The 22,003-nt window shown below is 39.7% G+C and overlaps 1 protein-coding gene across 2 annotated transcripts; it reads left to right on the top strand.

The window, feature by feature from the left end:
- Positions 1-956: 956 nt before the first annotated feature.
- CASP2 (caspase 2) lies at positions 957-19,909 on the top strand. 2 transcript variants are annotated; one of them, XR_003959240.4, is made up of 10 exons: positions 957-1,310; positions 7,067-7,234; positions 8,710-8,785; positions 10,156-10,250; positions 11,618-11,794; positions 12,928-13,056; positions 13,482-13,572; positions 13,687-13,748; positions 17,088-17,237; positions 17,324-17,433. XR_003959240.4 is itself a non-coding variant. In XM_002192031.7 (10 exons), exons 1-10 carry the CDS (start codon positions 1,161-1,163, stop codon positions 18,152-18,154), a joined length of 1,281 nt encoding a protein of 426 aa, XP_002192067.6. In that variant the 5' UTR covers positions 970-1,160; the 3' UTR covers positions 18,155-19,909. The 2 variants fall into 2 exon arrangements, 1 of the variants encoding a protein (XP_002192067.6); XM_002192031.7 differs by lacking the exon at positions 13,687-13,748 and adding an exon at positions 18,020-19,909 and having other exon boundaries at positions 970-1,310.
- The last annotated feature ends 2,094 nt before the right edge of the window (positions 19,910-22,003 follow it).

The following is a 22,003-nucleotide window of genomic DNA, read 5'->3' as shown; positions in this document are numbered from 1 at the left end:
AGAAATTCAGGTGGCCAGCACAGACTAAAAACTAGCCAAAACAAAGACCAAAAATGTCACCAGTTATGATCATTACAATTTTGTCTTCAAGATTTGTAAAGGTTGCCAACCTTTTGGACTTGTGTTAAGTTTTAGCAGATAGAATTCCTGTGCACCAGGACACAGGAAATCAGTGTGCTAAAGAATTATGTGCAGAAGCCATCTGAAGATTTATATGACTTTTTTTTTTTTAATATAAGTTGTATGAGGAGCAGCTGTGGGAGCTGGGGTTGTTTAGCCTGGAGAAAATGAGGCTCAGGGGAGCACTGAAGGAGGCTGCAGCCAGGTGAGGTTTGGTCTCTTCTCCCAGGCAACCAGCAACAGGGTCAGAGAATTGGTCTCAAGCTGTACCAGGGGAGGTCCAGGCTGGACACCAGGAGGAATTTCTTCTCAGAAGGGTTGTCAGGCATTGGAATGGGCTGCCCAGGAAGGTGATGGAGTCACCATCCCTAGAGGTGTTTAAGGAAAGGCTGGACATGGCACTCAGTGCTATGGTCTAGTTGCCATGGCGCTGCTCGGTGAAAGGTTCGGCTTGGTGGTCTCAGAGGTCTTTTCCAACTGATTTTTCCATTTGATTCTGTGATTCCGTAACGACATCTGAGAATTTGCTTTCGCTAGGATGCTCGCTTGATCTTCCCTTTGTATTTCCCTCCGTGCACCATTCCTCCCTCCCTGTTGGTTACAGCACGTTATCATTTCTGATTGCAGCTGATCGCCGCAGAAACCCTTCTCAGCAGAGGCAGAGAAACTAAAATAGGTTAAAAATAAAAGATTACCAAAACAAAACAAAACAAAACCCAGAGGCGCTAGGCTTCCCAGGAAAGCCGCAGCCGCGGCCCCGCAGCCCTGAGGGGGCGCGCGCAGCCCGCGCAGGAAGAGGCGGGAAGGCGCTCCCGCTCCCGCTGCGGCGGCGGTGACGTGAGGGCGGGAAGCGCGTCCCGCCGTTTGAATCGCGGGGGCCGCCGGGAGAAGGCGGGCCGCGCGCTCTTTCCGCCCGCCCGTCGTCAGGTGGCGGCCGCGGCCCGCGGGTCCCGCCGCCTCCTCCCGAGCCGAGAGCCGGCCGGGGGCACGGCTGCCTCCTTGCCGCGGCGCTCGCCCGCGGTGCCCCCGCTCCTCCCAGGATGCTGGCGGCGTGCGGCATGCAGCGGTGCCACCAGGAAGCGCTCAAGAAGAACCGGGTGATGCTGGCCAAGCAGCTGGTGTTGAATGTGCTGGTGGAGCACATGGTAGAGAAAGACATCATCACCACGGAGATGGTGGAAATGATACAGGTACGCGGGTTGTCGCCTGCGCCGTGAGTTTGGTTTCTGGCTGAGCTCGGTGTCGTTCCTTGCAGTGGCGGCATGGAAAAAACTCACCTGTTACCCGCACATTTCGGTGTGATTGCACTCAGGAGAGCTGCAGGGGTTTGGTTGCAGCGTGCAGAACTGTCAGGTGCTTTTGTAGGAAGGAAAAGTGCATTTCCTCTAAGATTCCCTGTGTTCTGGTGTGCAGGTGCAGCAGGTTGCACTTAGTGGATCGGGTGATAGCTTCCAGTCCTTTATTGCAGTTTTATGCTTATCTTATTTCTTCCACGTGTAGAAGCAGGAATAATATGTATTTCCGAAATAATACTCTGAAAATAAGTAAATGTATATGTTACGTGCCGGTTTGTTGTGGCACCTTCAACATAAAGAACAGGTGTTTCCTATATGTTTTTGTAAATTGTGTGAAGTGCATTTCAAGGCTCACCGTCAAATAACAAATGCTGTTTGTTTGTAGGCTTGTGTTAGTTTCCCTGTGCAGTGGGTACTGTGGAGAGAAGTCATTGGAAATAGCTTGGGATTTCTCCCAGAGGGATGCTAATGCACAGAACACTGTGCAGGATGAACACGCAGGTCTTCAGAGAAAGCAGGCTGGGAAGGAAGTGGTTGAAAGCGCACAACAAGCGCTTGTCAGGGCTCAAGTAAGGAACTGAGGGAGTTTTTAGTCCCCTAGCAAAGTCCATGGTCCCATAATAAAGAACGTAGGCTGAAAAATAGGATTATGAACTGTTTTTTTGGGCATGAGTGTAGAAAATGCAAACCTGAGACTGATAAGGTTTTGATAGCAGTGAAAAGATAACTTCCTGATTAATTTTTGAGTCATGGTCAAAGATGATGTGAATCACTTTGCATACTTTGACGCAGTGTCAAAGATAATATTAGATGCCTCATAGGGCCTGTCAAGGATATCAGTGCTGGATTGTGGGAGCTCCAGGCAATCTCAGCTGAAATAGCTCCCATCCCTAGTGGAAGAGAACAAAGATACCATGAAACAGTGCAAGCCAGAGAATGAAGCAAGGATTTCTCCGGGTTTGGGGCTGGAGTAGTTAATTTCTTCATAGTAGGGGTATGGGGGTGTGTTTCGGATTTGTGCTGGAAACAGTGTTGTTAATGTTTTAGTTATTGTTGAGCAGTGTTGATCCAGAGCCAAGGCTTTTTCTTCTCACAACACCAGCAATACTGGAGGTGCACAAGAAATTGGGAGGGGCCACATCCTGACCCCAACTGACCCAGGGGATATTCCACTCCATTTGGTGTCATGGTCAGCATGTAAAGGTAGGGGAAACTCTGAGTGACAGAGCATGGTACTAATCATGCCAAGGTCTTGGGTTTAATCCGTGTATGGGCTATTCACTTAAGAGTTGGGCTCAGTAGTCCTTGTGGATCCCTTCCCACTCAGAATATTCTGTGAGTCTGAGTCACCACTGTGAGTGGTGGAGCCCTGCTGTCCTTGGAATGGCTGTACTTCTGGCTGCCAACAGGAAGTAGTGGATTAATTATTTGTTTTGCTTTGTTCTGTGGCTTTTGCTTTGCCTGTTAAGCCATCTTTATCTCAACTTTTCTCACTTTTATACTTTGGATGCTCCCCACCATTCCACTTGGGGAGGAGGTAAATGAGTGTCTGGTGCTTAGCAGCCCACAGGGGTTAAGCAGCAGCATTGCTGAAGTGTGAATGGTGAGTAGGGGTGGGCTTTTGGTGGCCTGCACTTTGTCACCTAAGGGAAGAGAAGGGAAGAAAAGGCAAAAAAAATCCGCTCAAACTTGAAGTAATGATAGAGAAAGTACTCTTTATGGCAAGGTGCTGTTGTAGGTAAAAATTATTAAACTGAGACAGAAGGGAAGAAGCCTAAAAGAATCTTCCCCTCCAGATGTAATTGAGTAAAAGGGAATGCGGCAATACTTAGCAGTGGATTATCAGTAAGGAGAAAGGTGTTATGATGGATATGTCAGATAAAGAGTAATAGCTTAGTGGAAAAATTATGCCTAATACAATAAACACACCTAACGAAGTGCTTAAATGTGTATACATAGCAGTAGCAGCCTGAGCAAGAGAACAGAATGACTTGAACTACTGTTGCAGGGATTGATCTGGAAATTGCAAGAAAAATAGAAATATGGCAGAGGTGGAAGGAAAGCTGGATCTGCAGAATATGCATTGTACTAGAAGGATAAAAATGAAGGGAACTTTTACTGAATAGTCCTAGACAGTGGTATGGAGAAAAAGTAAAATGTGTTTTAAAAAAAATCACTTGAATGGAAAACACTTTGTCTTGCCTTTTGATCTTCCTGTGGTAGGTCTGTGAATTTTTAATATTCTTCCTGTCTCTGGCTAATGTGAGCACAGGTCTTAGGAGTGCTGTTAAGTAGCCTGTTATTGAAAATGTATTGTGATGCTGATTGCCAGGTACTTTAATGGAAACAGGAGGAGCCAAATGCCATTGTCTGATGAAAAAGAATATATTATCCTGTATATATATATATGGATATTATAACTGACTGCTTCTATATATATATTCCTGCACCCCCAAAAAGTCAGGAAATCAAGATCTGGATAAATAGTTATGTTCTAAATAATCTTTTCTTAAAAAACAATGGTTACACTGGTCCTGTTGGCTTAATTTAAGGTAAACAAAGGAAGAAAATGGAAAATTTTCTGGAAACAGAAAATTCTGTAAATAGAGCATTTAAATAAATTTCTGTAATCTAAGGAAAGTGAAATAAGTCAAGGAGCTCAGGGAGATGAGCCATGACATTTTTTTCCAAGTGTGAGGTGTCAAACCAGTACTGAAACTTTACCCCAAGAAAAAGATGGGAGGGGGAGTGTGTTCCAGGAAGAGCCACTGAAGGCAAAGGTGGTTGAACTGGATAAGGAGCTCACAAGGAATATGAAGAGTAAGTAGAGAGTTTATAGGTGTACAACACTGGAGAAGAATCAGTAAGTTGAAGCTGCTTCCTTTGATGTCTGAAATGTGGGGAGATATTAGGATCTGACAGCATTGAATTTAAATTAGGTCATTCAGAAAGATATTAAACCATGTGAGTTTTTTTCCACAGTATATACTTTCAATGCAGTGTAAAGAAAAAAATTGTGTTTACTTTGTAGTGAAAATGATGTTATATTATCTAGGTGAAAGCACAGAAGAGGGGGGTTTCAAACACAGGGGGATTTATTTTGGAAATAAAATGGGACAGTGGAAACAGTTGTTCTTAAGGCAAGCTCCAACATCTATTTGTATAAATGCCTTCTTGTCAGAGCATCAGATATTCTTCCAGAGCTCTGGGTTGTACTTTTTTGCACATATGTACAAATTGCACATATGGTAGCAAGAGCTTTCTTGCTTTTTAAACAAATTGAGTACTCTGTACTGTAATCAAAGACTGAGATTGTATATATACAGACATTTAATTACTCTCTTGATCACTAGACAGTAATGAAGGGATCACTGTTTTTGACAAGCGAGATAAATTTGATGTTTGTCAAATTTATATGCTTTTTCTATGGATTCTGCAGGTGTGTAATAAGACTAATACAGAATTTTGACAGGACTTCAGAATTAATTTACGATTAGTTTCTGTTATGCAGATTATCAAACCCATCTAGAGGGGAAAGAAATAAATTAGGGATGTATTGGGAAATAAAATGAAAGAAGTGTCTTATTAACTTCTGAATATTTGCTGAACATTATTTAGCATATAACCCAAATGTGATGCTGAAGATGAAGTCATATCAGGAAGCACAGCCCTTTGAGTGTTTAAGGAAGCATTAAGGAAGAAGTCTGCCAAAAGATGACTGCTGTGCATACAAAGTACAGAATATGAATATTCTGGAAAATTAACTTTTCAATAAAACTAACATTCTGGTTCTTGAAGTTAGTTTCTATTTTTAACTATAATTTATGGCTTAGAGTCACAGACTGTGAAAAAGACGAATGACCTTTACCTTGTCTCAAAACAGCTGCAAAAAGGAAGAAGAATTCATTAGCTACTTAAGAAATCAAGTCTCAATTTAATTTGTTAGTTACAATAAAACTCAGTGAGCTTACAGCAAGATGCAAATATATGGAGGTGGTTATTTTTGGCAGCTAATGGAGCAGTGTTGCCAGGAGAAAGGTGCCTTCATACTTCTGGGAAGACACAAGTAAGACATTGTTATCAGCAATTCTAGTCAATAGTACTCTGAAAAGGTACATACACTGTAAAGGGAAAGAGGCCATTTATGGAAGAAAGTGACTTGTTTCCTGTAGCAAATCAAGACCAATTTATAGAAAGAAGTTTGATAAATAAGGGAAGGCACAGAACACTGAAGCCAAGGAACACTCTTGATAAAAATAAATGCTCTTAGTCAGTCATGAATGAACATTGGTCTGAAATTCTAAGTAGGTTCATAAACATTGGATCAACAAGATTTTGCAATATCCTCTCAAACAATGTGTTGGGGCCAAACCAAACTATTTTTGACACTGAGCTTGATAATTATGATAGATTGTGATAACTTCTGTAGCGAAGATTTACACGTTTACCTCAAGGCTTCTTTTTTTTCTGATTTTCCTGTGACTGTTGTATTGTTAAGCCTTAATTATGTGTAACTCATCAGCTATTCCCAATTGTCCACTAAAAGGAGAGATCTCAGATCTAAGTGGTAATTAAAAAAATATACTATTAATTCCAAATAAATAAAATTTATTTCTGATACCCAGTGTTTTGGTACATGATTTTTGGTACATGGTTTAGATTTCACAGGGAAGGGTATTATTGTATAAATTTTAAATTTTGTTGTCATTTACCTGTTAAAGTTGTAACAATTAGAACTTCTTGGCACTGTTTCATTTTTTGGTTACTTTTCCACATATAGTAGTATATATTGCTTCATTGGTCTATGTATTTGTCTGTACATAGGAAATACCATTCTGGAATTGACTGCATATAGTAAGTATTTTATTTAATGTTTGCTGGAGGATTTGACTCTCTCTGTGAGACCATAAACTATTGGATAGTAGTGGAAGCATGTTTTTGACTTTGTGTATTAATTGAGAAGTAGATACTATTCCAGCAGTAACTGGAAGTAAAATTTTAGAGAAAATATTGTGTATTCAGGAACAACTGAGGGAGCTGGGGCTGTTTAGCCTGAAGAAAAAGAGACTTGGGGGTGACCTTATCCCTCTACAACTGCCTGAAAGGTTGTTGTATTCAGGTGGGGCTCGTTCTCTTTCTCCAGGCAGCAACTGACAGAACAAGAGGACAAAGTCTCAAGCTGTCTCAAGGGAAATATAGGTTGGTTATTGGGAAGATGTTTTTTACAGAAAGAGTCATAAAGTTCTGGAATGGTCTGCCTGGGGAGGTGATGGAATCACCATCCCTGGATGTATTTAAAAACAGACTGGATGTAACGCTCAGTACCATGGTTTAGTTGAGGTGTTAGGGCATGGGTTGGACTCGATGTTCTTTAAGGTCTCTTCCAACCTAGTGATTCTGTGAATTCTGTGTTACTGTGTGTACTCATGTATGAATTGTTGGCTTGTTTTGCTTTCATATACTCTTGAGCAAATAGGAACAGAGGAGTGTGAATGAAATAAACTAAGAAGAGTATAATAGTGGTTCTAGCACAACTAAGCATAGCGGTGAAATGTTTTTCTGAAAAAACAGTTTTGATGATTCGTTGAAAGCTAATTATGTCAGGTGTTACTTCAGTATGAATTTTGGTTTTTTTTTTCCTCTGGGTTCAGGCCAAGTCTGGGAGCTTCGACCGAAATGTGGAATTCCTCAATTTGCTGCCCAAGAGAGGCCCCAATGCCTTCTCAGCCTTCTGTGAAGCTCTGCGAGAAACCCAACAGCAGCATCTGGAGACACTGATCCTGAAGACAATGTCCAGCCTGAGCCATGAGATTGCAAGGGTACAGCAGTTTTAAAAATACAGGGTGGATGGCTTGCATTTCAGGTTGGGTTTGGTCACAAAAGGAACTTAATAAAATAGGGAAAACTCAATGGTTTACAAAGGATAGGATGGTTTTGTTGCAAGTTGAAACTTGTAGTAGCCTTAGCACAAGCAGAGAGGAAGAAACTTGGGAAGAAGAGAATTTTCATAAAGAATCGCAAGGTAGAGGTTGGAAAGGGCCTCTGGAAGTCAACTCTGCCAACTTCCGTGCTCAAGTGTTAGCTTTAGTAGGCTTCAAGGTCACATCCAGGCAGTTTCTGAATATCTTCAAGGATGGAGGCTGGAGCCCCTCTGGGCAACCTACTCCAGTGCTCAGGCACCTCACAATAAAAAAGCGTTTCCTGATATTTAAGAGGGAGGCTCCTGTGTTTCAGTTTGTGTCCATGGCCTCTGGGTCTGTCACTGGGCACCACTGGCTCTGTCCTCTTTGCACCCTCCTTTTGGGTATCCATTCACATTGATAAGTTCCCCTTGAGGGGGATGGGGCATCACCTCCCTTCATCTCTTCTGCTGGCATCACTCCTCCCAGTGCAGCCCAGGGTACCAGCTGCCTTTGCCAAGAGTACATTTCTGGCTCCTCTTTGGCTTGGCAATACCCAAGTACTTTTCTGCCAAGCTGATTCCCAGCTGGGTGGCCCCCAGGATATATTGGTGCCCCAGGCACAGGACCTTGCACTTCTTTTTGTTGAACTGTATGAGGTTCCTGCAGTGTTCTTACATCCAACAAGTTCTTAATGGATGTGTGATCAATAATCCAAAAATTAAAAGGAAACTATTTTTTTTCTCTGAACTTTCTTGGTTTAATTTTCAGTGATTGTCTGAGTAGACTCTTAAGGAAACAAATATTTCTTTATTTTGTTATTTATTCACCTTTTCACTATGTATAGGTAATGTCGTACTAAAGGAAGAGTTTTGGAAAGATTCCATGTTCTTAGTGCATTGGCAAGAACGGCAACTCTCAGTAAACGTATTTTATAAAGAGGAAGGGAGAGCAAATACTTTTGAACAATTGTTCCCTTATTAAAATGTAAAATTTATCAGACTACCCTTTTAATTTTTTGTTTTCAATTTTGCTTTACTATACAAACAATGAAATCTTGACAGCAGACATAAATATAGGAATCACAAGACAAATCAGGTTTTTGTTAAAACTGAGAAAGCTAAGATGACCCCAGTGTAAAGATTCTAAACTGAGGATTTGGGTAGAAGTGCAGATGATCAGACAGGGAGGAGTCTTGCGCTGAAAGTGCTGCTGCTGTCTTGTTACAATGTTTCTTTTGGGAGTGACCATAATATTATATTTCAGTCATTTTTATGTGTGTATATAAATGCATGTATCTTTTCTTCCATGATACCTTTAGCTTTGTACTATAGAGATGTAAAAAAAAGCTATTTTGTGCTACTCTTTTTCACGGATTTATTGATGTCTTGTAGCTTGAACACTGTCATGAGTCAGATCTTCCATACCCTGCCAGTGAGTCCTGTAATTCAAAGAGACCCCGTTGGCTTGGTGAGTTGCACATGATTTGCTACCTGGTTGGCTCCTGGTAGTGAATTTCTTAGTACTGTCTAAATGTGATCGTAGAAATAAGCTTGCCACCACTTTGCTTATCCAGGAATGCAAACTTGACAGTAAACTGACTATATTATGATCAAAGAGGGTGCTTTATAGCACATGGGAAGAGACAACCAATACATTTTTCTTGTTAGTTTCATATATTCTTATGGGACACTTTGTTGCTTAAAACAGTATATGTCAGTAGAATTCTAGACTTCGCAAAGATTTTCTTTAAGAACTGTAGTAGAATTTCATTGAGCTAGCGCTCTCATAAGATACTGACTTCAGGCAATATCCCTTAACCAAGACTTACTTCTTAAAAAATTAAGGCCTTATATGTGTTACCTGTATCCAGCATGGTTTTCTGTAGCTTCTGTCAAGTGCAGCAAATCAGCTTTTCATTAATATGCATTTGCAACTTAGACCAGGGGACTGGTCTAATAAACATTAGTTGGAATGAATCTCCTTGCTGGTTTTTATGTTGTTTCTGGAAATGCCTGGAGTACTTTTTCCCTAACCACAGGTTTACCTTTATGCTGGTTACTAGGAGCTCTCTCTGGTGTTAAAAGAACAAGTGTCTAATTTTTGGAAACTTTTTATTTATGTGCAAGGGTTTTAGGTTGGGTTGTTTTGATTTTTTTAGAGCATATGTTCCTCCAACCAGGAGAGCCATGCCTCAAAAGGCTGAAAGAGGATTTCAGAAGAGATCGTGAATGTCATTAGCTCAGTTTCTTCAGTACAGAGGAGTGAGTGTTTGTCTGCAAATGGCAAATAGTTGATTATCATTCCCCTCATCTGCTGTTATCCAGAGGAAAGTGTTCAAAGGCAGATGAAAAAAGAAAAAGTTTTTGCACTTTATGAAAGTTAAAATTGTCTTGTTTGATCACTTATGCATGTGTTCAGCATGGGAGGCCTTTTATGAAAGGAAAGAAGTATTCTGTTTGAAATTTTCTAGCAACATTTTGTCAGCCAAAGTCTAAAAGTAAGAACATACTGTGCAAAACAGCAGAAAGCACAAGGATCTTAAATTAGATGAGAATTCTGTTTTCATACTCTGTAGACTAGGCCTTAGATAAGTCTAACCCACATACAAGCAAAAATAATAGCTGTCAGTTAAAATAAATAAAACAAGTATATCATTACAGTACTTTTTTTCTCTTCTGTGTTTCATTTTGTGTCAGTAGTCCCTGATCAAACAAAAATTTTGGAGGTATGAAATATGCATAAATGAATATAGTTCAGAATTGGCAAGTTACTACTTTAGTGCAGAGGCTTTGTTTCTGAAATTTTTAATTTTTATTGATGTATTTGTTTTTGCACAGAACCAATGGAACATTCCTTGGATAACAGAGATGGTCCCTCAATTCCTCCAGTGAAGTATTGCACTCCTGAATTTTATCACAATCATCAGCACTTGGTAGGTTGGCAGAGAAAGTCTGAAGATGTGAGATGTTTGGATCTATCAGCTGAATATGTGCCACTTAGGATTGAGTTGAAGTGTTTCACTGGGATACAGATGAAGGTTGTTCTGTTGGTGTAACTGAAAGGTGTTACCAGTCGTGCTTCATTTGATGTGGTTTCATTTACAAGTGTCAAGAAATCCCGAGAAGTTCTGTAACTCTAAACAAATCTGCCTCTGTTTTTTTGATCATGAAGAGCTTGGTGGAATGACTTCTGTACTATTGCTCTCTGTGAGCTGTCATGTGTTATTGCCTCAAGTTTATTTTTCTGTGTCCTCATTTTCTGTAAGATGACAAACCCTGTAGATGACTGTAAGATAGTAGAACAATGTTTTCAACTAGTAAGTTGCCTGTTTTAATTGTCAGCTATACCCACTAGAATCCTGAGGCTTAAGAACCAGGTCAGGATTATGTGCTAGAATTCTACCTGTGGGTAGAATAATTTGAATTTCTAATCTGCTGCAGTGTTTGAAGTTATATATGTAGTCTAATTACTTTTTGTTGATTCTGTCTGTAAATAGATTGTGGTGGAGTGGGCTTAAAGAAAAATTACTTTGTGTTGTGAGATAAACACTTCATTAGGGTTATACAATGTCAGAAGCTCTATGTATAATGAAACAGAGGTTTTGTTTGTGTGTTGGTTTTGAGGGGTTATTGTTTCGGGGTTTTTTGGAACTGTCTGTGGGGGTGACTTGATTAATAAGCAGTGCCAGTGTGAGCTTGACTAAGCGTCTTTTACATCTGTGCCTGGATATACCTTATTTGATATTCTCCTTTAGTATTAAATTTTACTTCCAATTTACAGGAGTAATAGTAAGTGAATTAGTATTGATTTGTTGTTGTTAAAGTGGTAAAGACAGAGAGGGAACTTAATCTGAAGGCACCCCTCTTAAATTAGATCTTTTGCCAGTTGCATAATTTTGAAGATCAATGGCTGACAGTCCCTTGCAGTTACAGTGACACTCATTGTTATTTTACATCTTTGCTCCCAACAGCAATTAAGAAACGTTAGCTAAATTTTGCATGGTGTTGTCATTTGATGGGGGTGACACAAATATATGGGGCCCTGCTGGGGTAAGGAAAGGGGAAAAAGTTTACAATATCTAATTCACAGTTTGAAATGGATAAGCTGTGTTTCTTTTAAAATGAGGAATAAGGCAAGGCAGTCTAACTTATTATTAATAGTATTGTAGCATTGTCAGTTGTGGAGGCTGGCAAGCACAGGTGTATCAAGTTGGTTTTCTATTCTAGTTGCTGTTCTATTCTAACACATCATTATTTCCTTGTGTAGTCTAAATTTACCCGATTTTAATCTTCCTTTCAGGCATACAAGCTGACATCAGAGCCCAGAGGCTTAGCACTGATCCTCAGCAACGTCCGTTTCAGCAGCGAGAAGGACCTGGAGTATCGCGCAGGGGGAGACGTGGACTGTGCTTCCCTGGAGATGCTTTTCAGGCATCTCGGGTATCGAGTCACTGTTTTTTGTGATCAAACTGCACAGGTAAGGGGGTGATCCCAGTACTTGACAACTGGTGTGGATGAGTTTGTTTCTTAATTGTCTCAAGAGGTTCTCTGTGGTACGTAGCTGAGCTTTGAAGATACGAATTATCACTTAAGAATAGAAAATGAGGCTAAACACGATGATGTCTGCTCTCATAGTGATCAGCATGAGAAAGCTTGGAAGGCTGAGCTCTTCCAGTGAATAGTAGTATGACAAAGGACTGCAAGAGGACTACTACTCTGGTCTGACCCTAGTGCAAGGGGGAAGACTTTTGAGACCACACCTGGCATGGGTGTTAAAATCACAAATTAATGAAGTCTGCTGTTTACTCTAGATTTTCCAAGTGTTCTACTCTCGTAAAAGTTAAACTTTGCAAATATTTGATGTAGTCTTTCATGTTATGATGTTTTCATGTCCTTTCACTGATGAAGTCAGTGTGCATCCCATTCATCAGTCTATCCATGCAGTTCAGTTCCACTCTTTCAGTCTTCACTAAAAATGTGTATGTGCTTCACTTAGGAAAATTGGTTGTGTTCCATTACTATCTTAATCAAGGCATTCTCCTTAGGAATGCAATTACTATCTTCTCCAGCATAATTTGATCTTAGTCCTTTTAAATCCCTATGAATTCTAGTGATACTGGACCTGTTAAAGAGTGTTTTATTCAAGAACAGAGCTTTTGCAACATTGATAGAAGGTATTTGCATCTGCCATGTTGTCAGAGTTCCTGAAGTTTTCCAGTTTAAATTTTGACTTGACCACTAGTATCTGAATGCCTGAAGTCCCAGAGTATGTATCTGTTAAGTTGCTCCAACATGCCATCCAGATTCCAGTGTCAGTGTAAAATATCACTTGCAAAATATCACTCTGCAAAATATCACTTGGTTTCCTCTGTTGGCCCAAGTGATTCCTGCTTCACAGCGTTATACTTAGGACTGAATATTGCATAAAAGAACAAGAATATTTTGCCTTTTTTTTTTTTTAATAGAACACGTCTTTTTCATGTAAATTTGATGTGTGTGGGGATTTGCTTTGTGACCGGAGGGCCATTTGTGTTCTTCCCAGAAAATTGATTCACTTTCCCTATGAAAGTCAGGAAAGCTTTGAACTTTTCCCCCCCCACACTATTCTAGGACATGCAGAATGCATTGGAGAGATTCTCCAAGCTGCAAGATCATCGGGATGTGGATTCCTGCATTATAGCTCTGCTTTCCCATGGTGTGGAGGGTGGGGTTTATGGCAGTGATGGCAAACTACTAGAGGTATGTTCCTGAGTCCTGGTCTCTTGTTGTAGGTTATCTCTAGGAAAGTAACCATGTTTAAAAAGGGAAAAAAAAAAAAAAAACCAAAAAAACTGAGGAGTCACATATTTTAAAATAGAAGAAAAGTAAGGGCTGGAGGGAAGAAAAGGGCGGGGGGCTGTCTGTGAGTGGTCTGGAAAATGAAAAATAGCAAGTAGGAGAAATTATCTCTGTATAAATACCAGGTAGAGTTCATGAACCCAAGCAAGTACGAACCTGGGGAGAGGGTGGAGAAGGGATGTGTTTGTCACACGCTGAGTCTGCAGATAAAGGAGAGGATTACCAAGACTGGTGAGGTCATAAGCAAAAGACAGGGAAACAAGGTGAAACTGGGTTTGGCTTACAGAAGGCTACAGTGAAGAAATTTCCTCTCTCTCTTCTCTCAGTTGCAGGAGACTTTCCGGCTCTTTGATAATGCAAACTGCCCAAATCTCCAGAATAAGCCAAAAATGTTCTTTATTCAGGCCTGTCGAGGAGGTGAGTGCCCAAACACTGAAAGCCATGTACTTGGCATGCCATTAAGGCTCATTTTGCACACATGCACACCCTCACATTCAACTTGCTGTCAACTTTCCTCTTTGCTTCTCTCAGGTGTAAGTGGGACCCATATTCACCTCCCTCTGCCCTGCTGCTGCCACTGCATCTGTTGCTCTGTAAGTGTCTTTAGCTCTGCATGAGGTGTGTGCATTGACTTGCAGACCCCAGAGCACCTTAGTGACATAAAGCTCTGTCATGTCCCACTCATACCCCGAGGCTTCCTCATGCTGTGCCTGCAGTAGGGGGAGTGGGGCACACGATGCACAAATAGCAGCACAGCATGGAGCAGTACACTAGCACTGGAGTCTTGCTGAGGTCCTGTCTTTCTCTGGATCCTCAATGTGTTGTGTCTCTTGTGGTGGTTTCTTGAGCTGTCAGAGTTGGTTCCAATTATTTTTAGGGTTTTGTCTTTTTCCTTTAACTTAGCCTGCTTTCAGCCTCAAATGACCTTTCCTTGCATCCTTTTTGAAATACTGCTGTTGAATTCTTACATGCTGTTGTACAGAACTCTTTTCATGATTCTTATAGGCTTGTTCTGTATGCTTTGTGTATCTTTTTTAAATTCTGCTATTACTTTTCCTTCCTTTTGTAACTAAACAAACACATCTGTAACTACCTTTCAGATCTGCTAATGACCAAATTTTTCCCTCTAGTATTTGGACTCTGTGAAATTGCAGATATTCCAAAGTGAAACTCTGTCTTACAGTTTCTTCTTTTCCATTATGATAGAGGAGTTTTCCTAGTGTGTATGCTTTCCCCCCTCCTTTTCCCTTGTTCCTCGCAGTTGTCTCACTTCTTTCTCATTTTTAGCAAGCTTTACAGTTTGTCCTCTAGTCTCTACTCTTGTTTAATACCAGTGCAGGTAAATGCCCAAAGTCTACATGAAGTATTTCAGTGATCAGAAATACTTAATCCTTTTAAGCATTTGGGAGTATTTTAACATGCAAGTTTACAATATTAATTGAATCTGATTACTTTCCTTATGTGAATGACCATTTAGATACTCTTGAACAAATGTGAATGTGCAGACTCAGAGTGGAAATAAGTGTAATAAGGCAGAATTTTCAGCTGGCCTCATTAGGTTAATTATGTTTATTTGGCTATAATGTTACCATAAGGAGTCTGTTAAGACTAACAAATCAAGTTTGGCCTTTGTATTGCCAAAAAAGTTGCTGTTAAGGAAGAATGGTAAAGCTTGCTATACACAATGCTTTAGATCTAGGATATTGTGATAGACAAAGGATTAAGATATTTGAAGAACTGGAAGGAAAAACTCAATTTAATAAAAAAAAACAGAAAAGAAGGCAAACCCCTGTTTGTCTAACCTCTTTTAAACCTTGATTAATAGTTGGAGGGAAAAGCCAGTTAAAAAGTAATTGGAACTGTCAACAGAAATGTGCATCCTTTAGACAGCATTAAAAGGACTGTATAAATAACATTGTCAACTTTTAAATAGTAGTCAATCTATGTGTGCCATGCAAGTTAGCTGGAACTAGTTGAAACAAGATGAGAAATACATAAGTTGTTCTGCTTCTCTAACCTTACATTGTAGGCCTGCTCTATCTTCTATTAATTACACATTTTTTAAATCTAGATAAATGTTGGTACAGTCCTAATTCCCAATGAGCTTTTGGTGGGAGTCTACTAAAGAAGTTAAAGTCATCCACCTACAGTCATGGATCAAAAACCAGTGGCAACAGAAAACAATGGGAAGAGTTTCAGTGTGGCATAAAATTAAACTTTGAAGTTGCTTTGAATCTGTGTTTAATGTAGTCAATTCAAAAGAGTGAAAAATTATGCTAACAACTGAGTAGTTAGCAGTTATTTAAATTAATTGGCAGAACAGCTGTCTGGAGCTTCAGTACAATTTAAACAGACTAGATGAATCTCTGGCAGTGGTTCTATAAATTAGAGGTTAAGTATGCAAAGGGTTAGTGCTTTACACATTTTAGTTAAGTTGATTGGAGTGGTGTTTGAAGATATGCACAAGAAAGATGTGTAATTCTGAAGCTTTAATCAAAAAAAGTTTTGATTTTATACATAATGGGGTGATGACAGTGTGAATAATAGAGTTTGACAGTAAAATTACCTGAGTCTTCTGAAATAAAATGCACTGTGAACAGTACACTAAATTTTTAAAAATACAGAGAACTGGAAGGATTTGGAGAAGTGTGATAAAAGACATTTAAAAAGTGTGGTTAAAAATGAAAAAAAAAAAATTGCATTGCTACCCTAAAGAGATGAGAAAGGAACTTAATGGAAGCCATTATGAAATTCTGAGTTATGGAGATTTTAATTCTAGCCTGTTTCAGACAATCACACCCCTCCCAGTGCTGTTTTCTTTTTAGAGGAAAAGAACAATGTTGCTGACTTATGAGCTGACCACTTTCTGAGCATAATTATGAGATGCCACCTGTGCCACTGCCTGTTAAAGGGTTAGAAATCCAAATGTATTATTTAGGCATGAGCTATTCAATAAAAATTGAGAAACATTTTAGTAGGAAGGCCTCTGCAGTGGACACTTAAGCCTCATAACACTAGACTCTGATTCTGCTGTTAGGAAGAAAGAATAATAGTTTCTCATCTTAGAACAAAAGAAAACAAAAAGGCAAAATTATATGGAAAAATCTGTCAAATGTTATTTTCATTTTCTTGCAACACAGCTGGACTATCAAAGTTACCACCACTAAGCCATTAGTTGAGAGTATAATGGAAACTCTGCATCATGCAGAAAACCAATTGAGAATATCTACACTTGCATAATACATACTAATGAATCCTGGAAAGGGCATTAAATGCACTCCAGGTTTTAAACGAATCTCCATGGACTGGAAGTCTCTCTCATGTTTGGGTTCCAATTATTTTGCGTTTTTCTGCTGCACAATTTATGTTTTTAATTGAAACAAGCAGTATTGTAATCAGGTTTTAGAACTAGGTGAGATACTTGGTCCAGGTTTTCTACCTGTCCTAAATGTAGATCTTAGCAACCAAAATTACAGCTCTTGTTTGAGTTTTCCAGTAAATAGACAGTTAGCATCGTAAAGTGCACTAGACATTTTTGGATATTTCCAAGGTAGGTATGAGTGGAAAATAAAAACTTCATAGGTAGGCATCAAATACTTCCATGAATGGTGGAGAGCTACCAGAAACTTCCCTGCTTTCATGGTTATGCCATGATCTGTGCAGGAAGAGGTGGGAGCAGAAATCAGCAGGCAGACCACATCAGGTTAGGTTAAGCAGGTGCAGCAGTTGTTGGTACCTGCATTAGTGTGTGCAGAACTTTCAGATGAGTTTAGAATAGGTGAGAAAGCCTAAAATTAATGCAAAAACTTTCTGCTTGACAGTAATTGTGGCACTACTGACCACAAAACTAAGTAAGTACAGGGAAGCTACATCCAGTAATTCAGGATAATTTCTTCTCCCTTTCTCCCTCTCCTCGTTTATTGCCACCACAGATGAGTTGGACCGGGGAGTGGATCAAAGAGATGGCAAAGGACGGTCAGATTCTCCAGGCTGCGAGGAAAGTGATGCAAACAAGGAAGAAAGTCTGAAGCTGCGGCTGCCAACGTGCTCAGATATGATCTGTGGATACGCTTGTCTGAAAGGTACCAGCCCCTAATTGTTTGGGCATAAGGAAGTTTCATGTGCCTGTGTTCCCCAAAAGTCTTCATGGTGGACACTCTCTCGCCAGGCACTGCGGCCATGAGGAACACCAAGCGTGGGTCCTGGTACGTCGAGGCTCTCACCTCGGTGTTTGCAGAGGACTCCCAGCACACCCACGTGGCTGACATGCTGGTGAAGGTAAAGGTCATTTACTCTCCCACTCTTACCTGGTTTTTGAAGGGCCTTCCATTGATTCAGAATGCTAGGAGTCATCTAGTACTATTAAAGCACTTATTCTTGCCGAGTTTGTAGCAAAATTATAATTCTGTCTTTGTTCTTACTTATTTATATACAGTTCCATAGCAGTTTAACCAAATAAAGATGCTGTTTCTTTGACTCCTTCTGTTTCATTGGTGTGGTCGCATGGTGAACTTGCAAGTAGAGTTCATATTGCTTGCCAAGAATTACTTTTCTTCTATAGAAGTAGCTTTTTTTCAGATGAATTCATTCCCTGAACATGCACACAACACAGTTGTGAAAGCAGCAGTACTCATATAAGGTAAAGTTTGAGAAAGTGGAGGAAGAGGGAGTGAGAAAAGCAGTGTGACCACAGCAACCTGAGCTGCTGCGGAACTGTACCTTAGTTCTGTATCCTTCTTATAATTAGGGGACTACTTAATGCATTAAACAGAAATATCTGCGAGTACAGAAAGAAATTACATTTTTTCTTCCTTCATCTTTTTAATCCTTCTAGTCACTTTAATTTTTTTACTCTCACATCTAGGTGAATAGGCAAATCAAGCAACGAGAAGGTTATGCCCCAGGCACCGAATATCACCGCTGCAAGGAAATGTCGGAATATTGTAGCACGCTCTGTCGGGATCTTTACCTGTTTCCTGGCTATCTACCAGGAAAATAACCTTGCCAGCCCTGTTTGAAGAGAGATACTGCCAAAGCTGAACTTTGACTGTGGATATCTGTTTTCACTCTTATGAGCTGTGCCATCAGATGTGCAAGCAAGGAGTGCCAGTCTAATTCTTTATGTCCTTTTCTAAAATAAACTGGCAACTCTCCTTGTAATCTGACTCAGTTCAGGGTTTAAAATTCTGATATCCCGATTGGCTCTGCATGTATAGAAAGTGATGGAAAGAGGATCAGCATTGGAACTGGAAAGAAGTGGGAGCATCCTTTGGAAGGAGACGTAAGGACATTTGTGAACAAAGTGAATGTGAAAATGGAAATGGACTACTAAGCCTTTCTGAAAGGAAAATCAGTCAAAAGATGCTACTTATGGTTGTACTTCAACAATTTTAAGTACTTTCTGCATGGTTATTCTTACAGGACAGTTGACTCCTGTGCACATTAGAAAAAGGCTCCTTATGAAGGAGACTCTTTCCCCTCTCTAAAATGGAAGGTTATTGTTCTCAGTACTCAACACTTTCCACTTTGATCACTTAAAAGTCTATTTTCCTACATTCCTTCTATAGCCAAGCTATCAAGAGAAATACAAGGTATCCCTATCAGCAAAACATGTAGAGACTCGGACAAATATGCCTGCATAAAATGTCCCAGAAATAGTTTTGAATCTAGATATTCTAGATTAACTCCCCTTAGTCCCAAGAGTGAGCAACTGCATGGAGTATTCCTTTTGAGGAATTTGTTTGCCATAGTACTTAATTGTCACATTAGATATTCAGTCCACCAACTTCTCAGGAGTCTATAAATTGCACTGTACAACTGAAGCCCTGAAACTCCACAGCCTTGTACAAGAGGTTCTTATGTATTTTTAATTAACAAAAACATTCATGGCAGCTCTTTACAGTCTAAGCATGTTGCTTGGATTGTTTATCACTGCATTATTTTTCCCTTTTAAATGAGGGAAGAATTTTACATTATTATCCTGTTCTGTGAGTTTTCTTTCTTAATCCATGATCATTTAAAAGCATAATCTATCACTTCTTTTATAAATTTCTTCCACAGCCTCTTCATGCTGTAATTTGTGTCTTGCTGTGTCCAACTGCAGTTACTCCTACTTGATGTGATGTGGGAGATGGGCATTGTTCTCTTTTTGTGGTAGAGCCTAAATCCTGAGATACTGGATTACATATGGACTACAGGTGGCTCACTTCAGTCTCTCCATTTTGTAGCACTAAGTTGGCATAGTTCCTGGCTTTTTTTTTTAATGTAAGCATGGCTTTTAAAAGATATTTTTCAGGATAGAATTATGAATGGGAAGCACAAAGGTATATGGAGGGAGGCTAGAAAACTAGGCATGTGCTCTTTTTATTATTCTGCCTAGTAAATGAAGGCTGTGTTTCCTCCAGCTGACAAAGGTGCAGCATTAATGTGTATTTTGCATTTATCCTACACACAATGTGATGTACAGAACAAGAATCATACTTGCCAATTGGTGCCTTACTCTGAAGTCTAATATACCAGTTTGGGGGCTCATGTACCTCCCTGGAGTATGAACACTGTCTTCCCTGAGTGCTCCCTCTACAAAGTGGTGCAATATTTTACAGATAGGTTTATTGATGAAGCAGTCCATTCTGATGGACTAAATTTCTGTAGGATTGCATCAAGTTGCATTATCACTGCCACTTTTATATATCTTTTTATACACTTGTATTTTACTGCCTTGAGGTGTCAAAATAAAGAATTTTTGTTTGATTAATCTGTGCAGTGTCTTCCATTTGGAGAATTAGACCTCTGCAGAAATGGAGGTTATACATAAAGAGAATTTTGTGTAATTTCTTGAGATAGCACATCCCAAAGGGGGTTTTGAACTCTCAGGCAGAAGCCTGCTACTTACAGCTGCAACCACTATGAGCTGCTTGTAAATTTTGGTAATGCTTGGGCCAAAGAAAGACTGATACATTAATAAAGTGAGATGAGGCTGAGCCATCAAGTAGGAGGTTGATGCTGTGCTTCAGCAGATAAAATACTGATGTTGGGAAAAATTTTGGCTTGGTGTTTTTGAAGGAAAAGTTGGTGTCAGAATGAAAGGTTCCTGGAAAAAAGGAGTCCCCGAGGAAGTGACTGAAAAGAAAGTGAAGATACCATCAGTCAGAGAGATTCTGGAAGTGGAGGAAGGTCCAGGGGATCAGAGCTGCATGCAAAGGAATGCCAGGGAATGCTGAGAGGTTCTATGCATAAAGCCCAAGACTTGTAACTGGGAGCAGCTGTCCAACACAGAACTTTCTGTTCTACCTTCACAAAAGAATCATGATCTTACTGCTGGGCAGAGAAGCTGAGGTCAAAGTAATGCACCTGGGAGAAAATCAAGTAGTGTGAAATAGGAAGGTAGAAACTCTGTTCTTGTAAGCTCTAAAAATAATCCCCAGCCTCCAGATTCGCTATAGGTTCCCATTTACCCTGTTTTATCCATGACACCTTGAAGAGCTGTTTCCTGTCTCTGTGATCTCTTTAGTGAAAGAGTACATTGGTTTATTAAAAATATGGAATTCTGTTACAAGAAATCTAGTACTGACATTGGTGCTGGAATTACCAACATCTACCTGTGCAGAAAGTGATTCTAGTAAGCCAGAAGATGAAGTAAACAAGATGTTTGCATTTTCACAGGTAAATTTAGAGCTACTAGCATAGTTTAAGGAATTACTTTTTATAGCTGGGGTAGCAGGGCAATGTTAACAGGTTCACATTTTGTCTGGAAACCAGAAGAATAAGGTTGAGGGTTTTATTTGAGATGGGGAGTGAAAACAGTGAACCCAATGTAGACAATGTATCCTAAAAATCTTGATTTGCCTGAAAATCACATTTATTAACAGAACAATTCAGTTAATAAATACAATTTTAATTCTGAACTGGTTTTATTTCCCTATCTGTGATTACTAATAGATAGTCAAAGGATTTAATTTTGTACAAATAGTCATTGATCCCCTTAAAAATAAGGATGTACAAAATGGTATTGAAAGAGAGCATATGCTTCCAAAACATCAAAAGGTTTGGCTAAGCATCTATAATACATCTTACAAAATTTATGCCAGGCTGAGGCTCCTGACATGGACTGTACCTGAGTTGTATAATTTCCTCTCGCCCCTCAGGGTATGAGAATTCTTCACTATATCACAACAGTAAATTATTAAGTTAGGAGGAGGAAATGCAAGAAGATACTGTTATGTAATAGATTATGTCAGCAGCGTATGCATAGAGAGAACAGTTTCTTTAAAAGGAAGGGAATGAAATGGAAATCTCCAGAGAAGTTACAATCAACTGCTGTCACAGGATCAGCAGCTTTGGTGAGTCTGTTTCACTAGGAATGAGAGCTATGTCCTACTCAGTGCAATTTGGCCTGCTGTTGCTGATTTTGCTGCTTCTCATAGAATGCTTTTCTGTTGAAGTTTGATATTCTTTTGTTTCCATTCATCTGCATTTGTTATTTGTTTATGGGAACTGCTATGTATAACTTGGTCTTCAGACTGTATTTTTGCACAGACCGTTTTGCCTGCATGCACAAATTCTTAAGATGACATCTGTGTAATTTACTGCATATTTCAAAGAGCTCAGCGTTGCACTCAGATTTCTCTGACTTAGAAAAGTAGCTGCAACTGCTGTGGTTTAGGCAGGTTGGTTTTTTTCTTAATTTTAGTTTTCCTTTGGCACTCCTAAAAATGTTATTTGCAGCTGCAAAACAGAGGAGCAACAGTAACGCCTGCCATAGAAACCATGTTTTGACAAAGGTAAAGTTCACACTGCATTGATAAAATACTTGGATTTGGATTTGTTAGGTGCAGGTGGTAAAGAAAAA

This window comes from Taeniopygia guttata, chromosome 1, assembly GCF_048771995.1.
Source record: "Taeniopygia guttata chromosome 1, bTaeGut7.mat, whole genome shotgun sequence".
In the NCBI taxonomy this organism is placed as follows: domain Eukaryota; kingdom Metazoa; phylum Chordata; class Aves; order Passeriformes; family Estrildidae; genus Taeniopygia; species Taeniopygia guttata.
This window is presented reverse-complemented; position numbering and strand designations above follow the sequence as displayed.

Excerpts from the sequence above, each read along its gene's own strand:
- CASP2 (XM_002192031.7), top strand. The coding sequence starts at position 1,161 with ATGCTGGCGGCGTGCGGCATGCAGCGGTGCCACCAGGAAGCGCTCAAG. Across the intron at positions 11,795-12,927 it reads TTTGTGATCAAACTGCACAG|GACATGCAGAATGCATTGGA; the intron begins GTAAGGGGGTGA and ends ACACTATTCTAG. Across the intron at positions 13,573-17,087 it reads TATTCAGGCCTGTCGAGGAG|ATGAGTTGGACCGGGGAGTG; the intron begins GTGAGTGCCCAA and ends TTGCCACCACAG.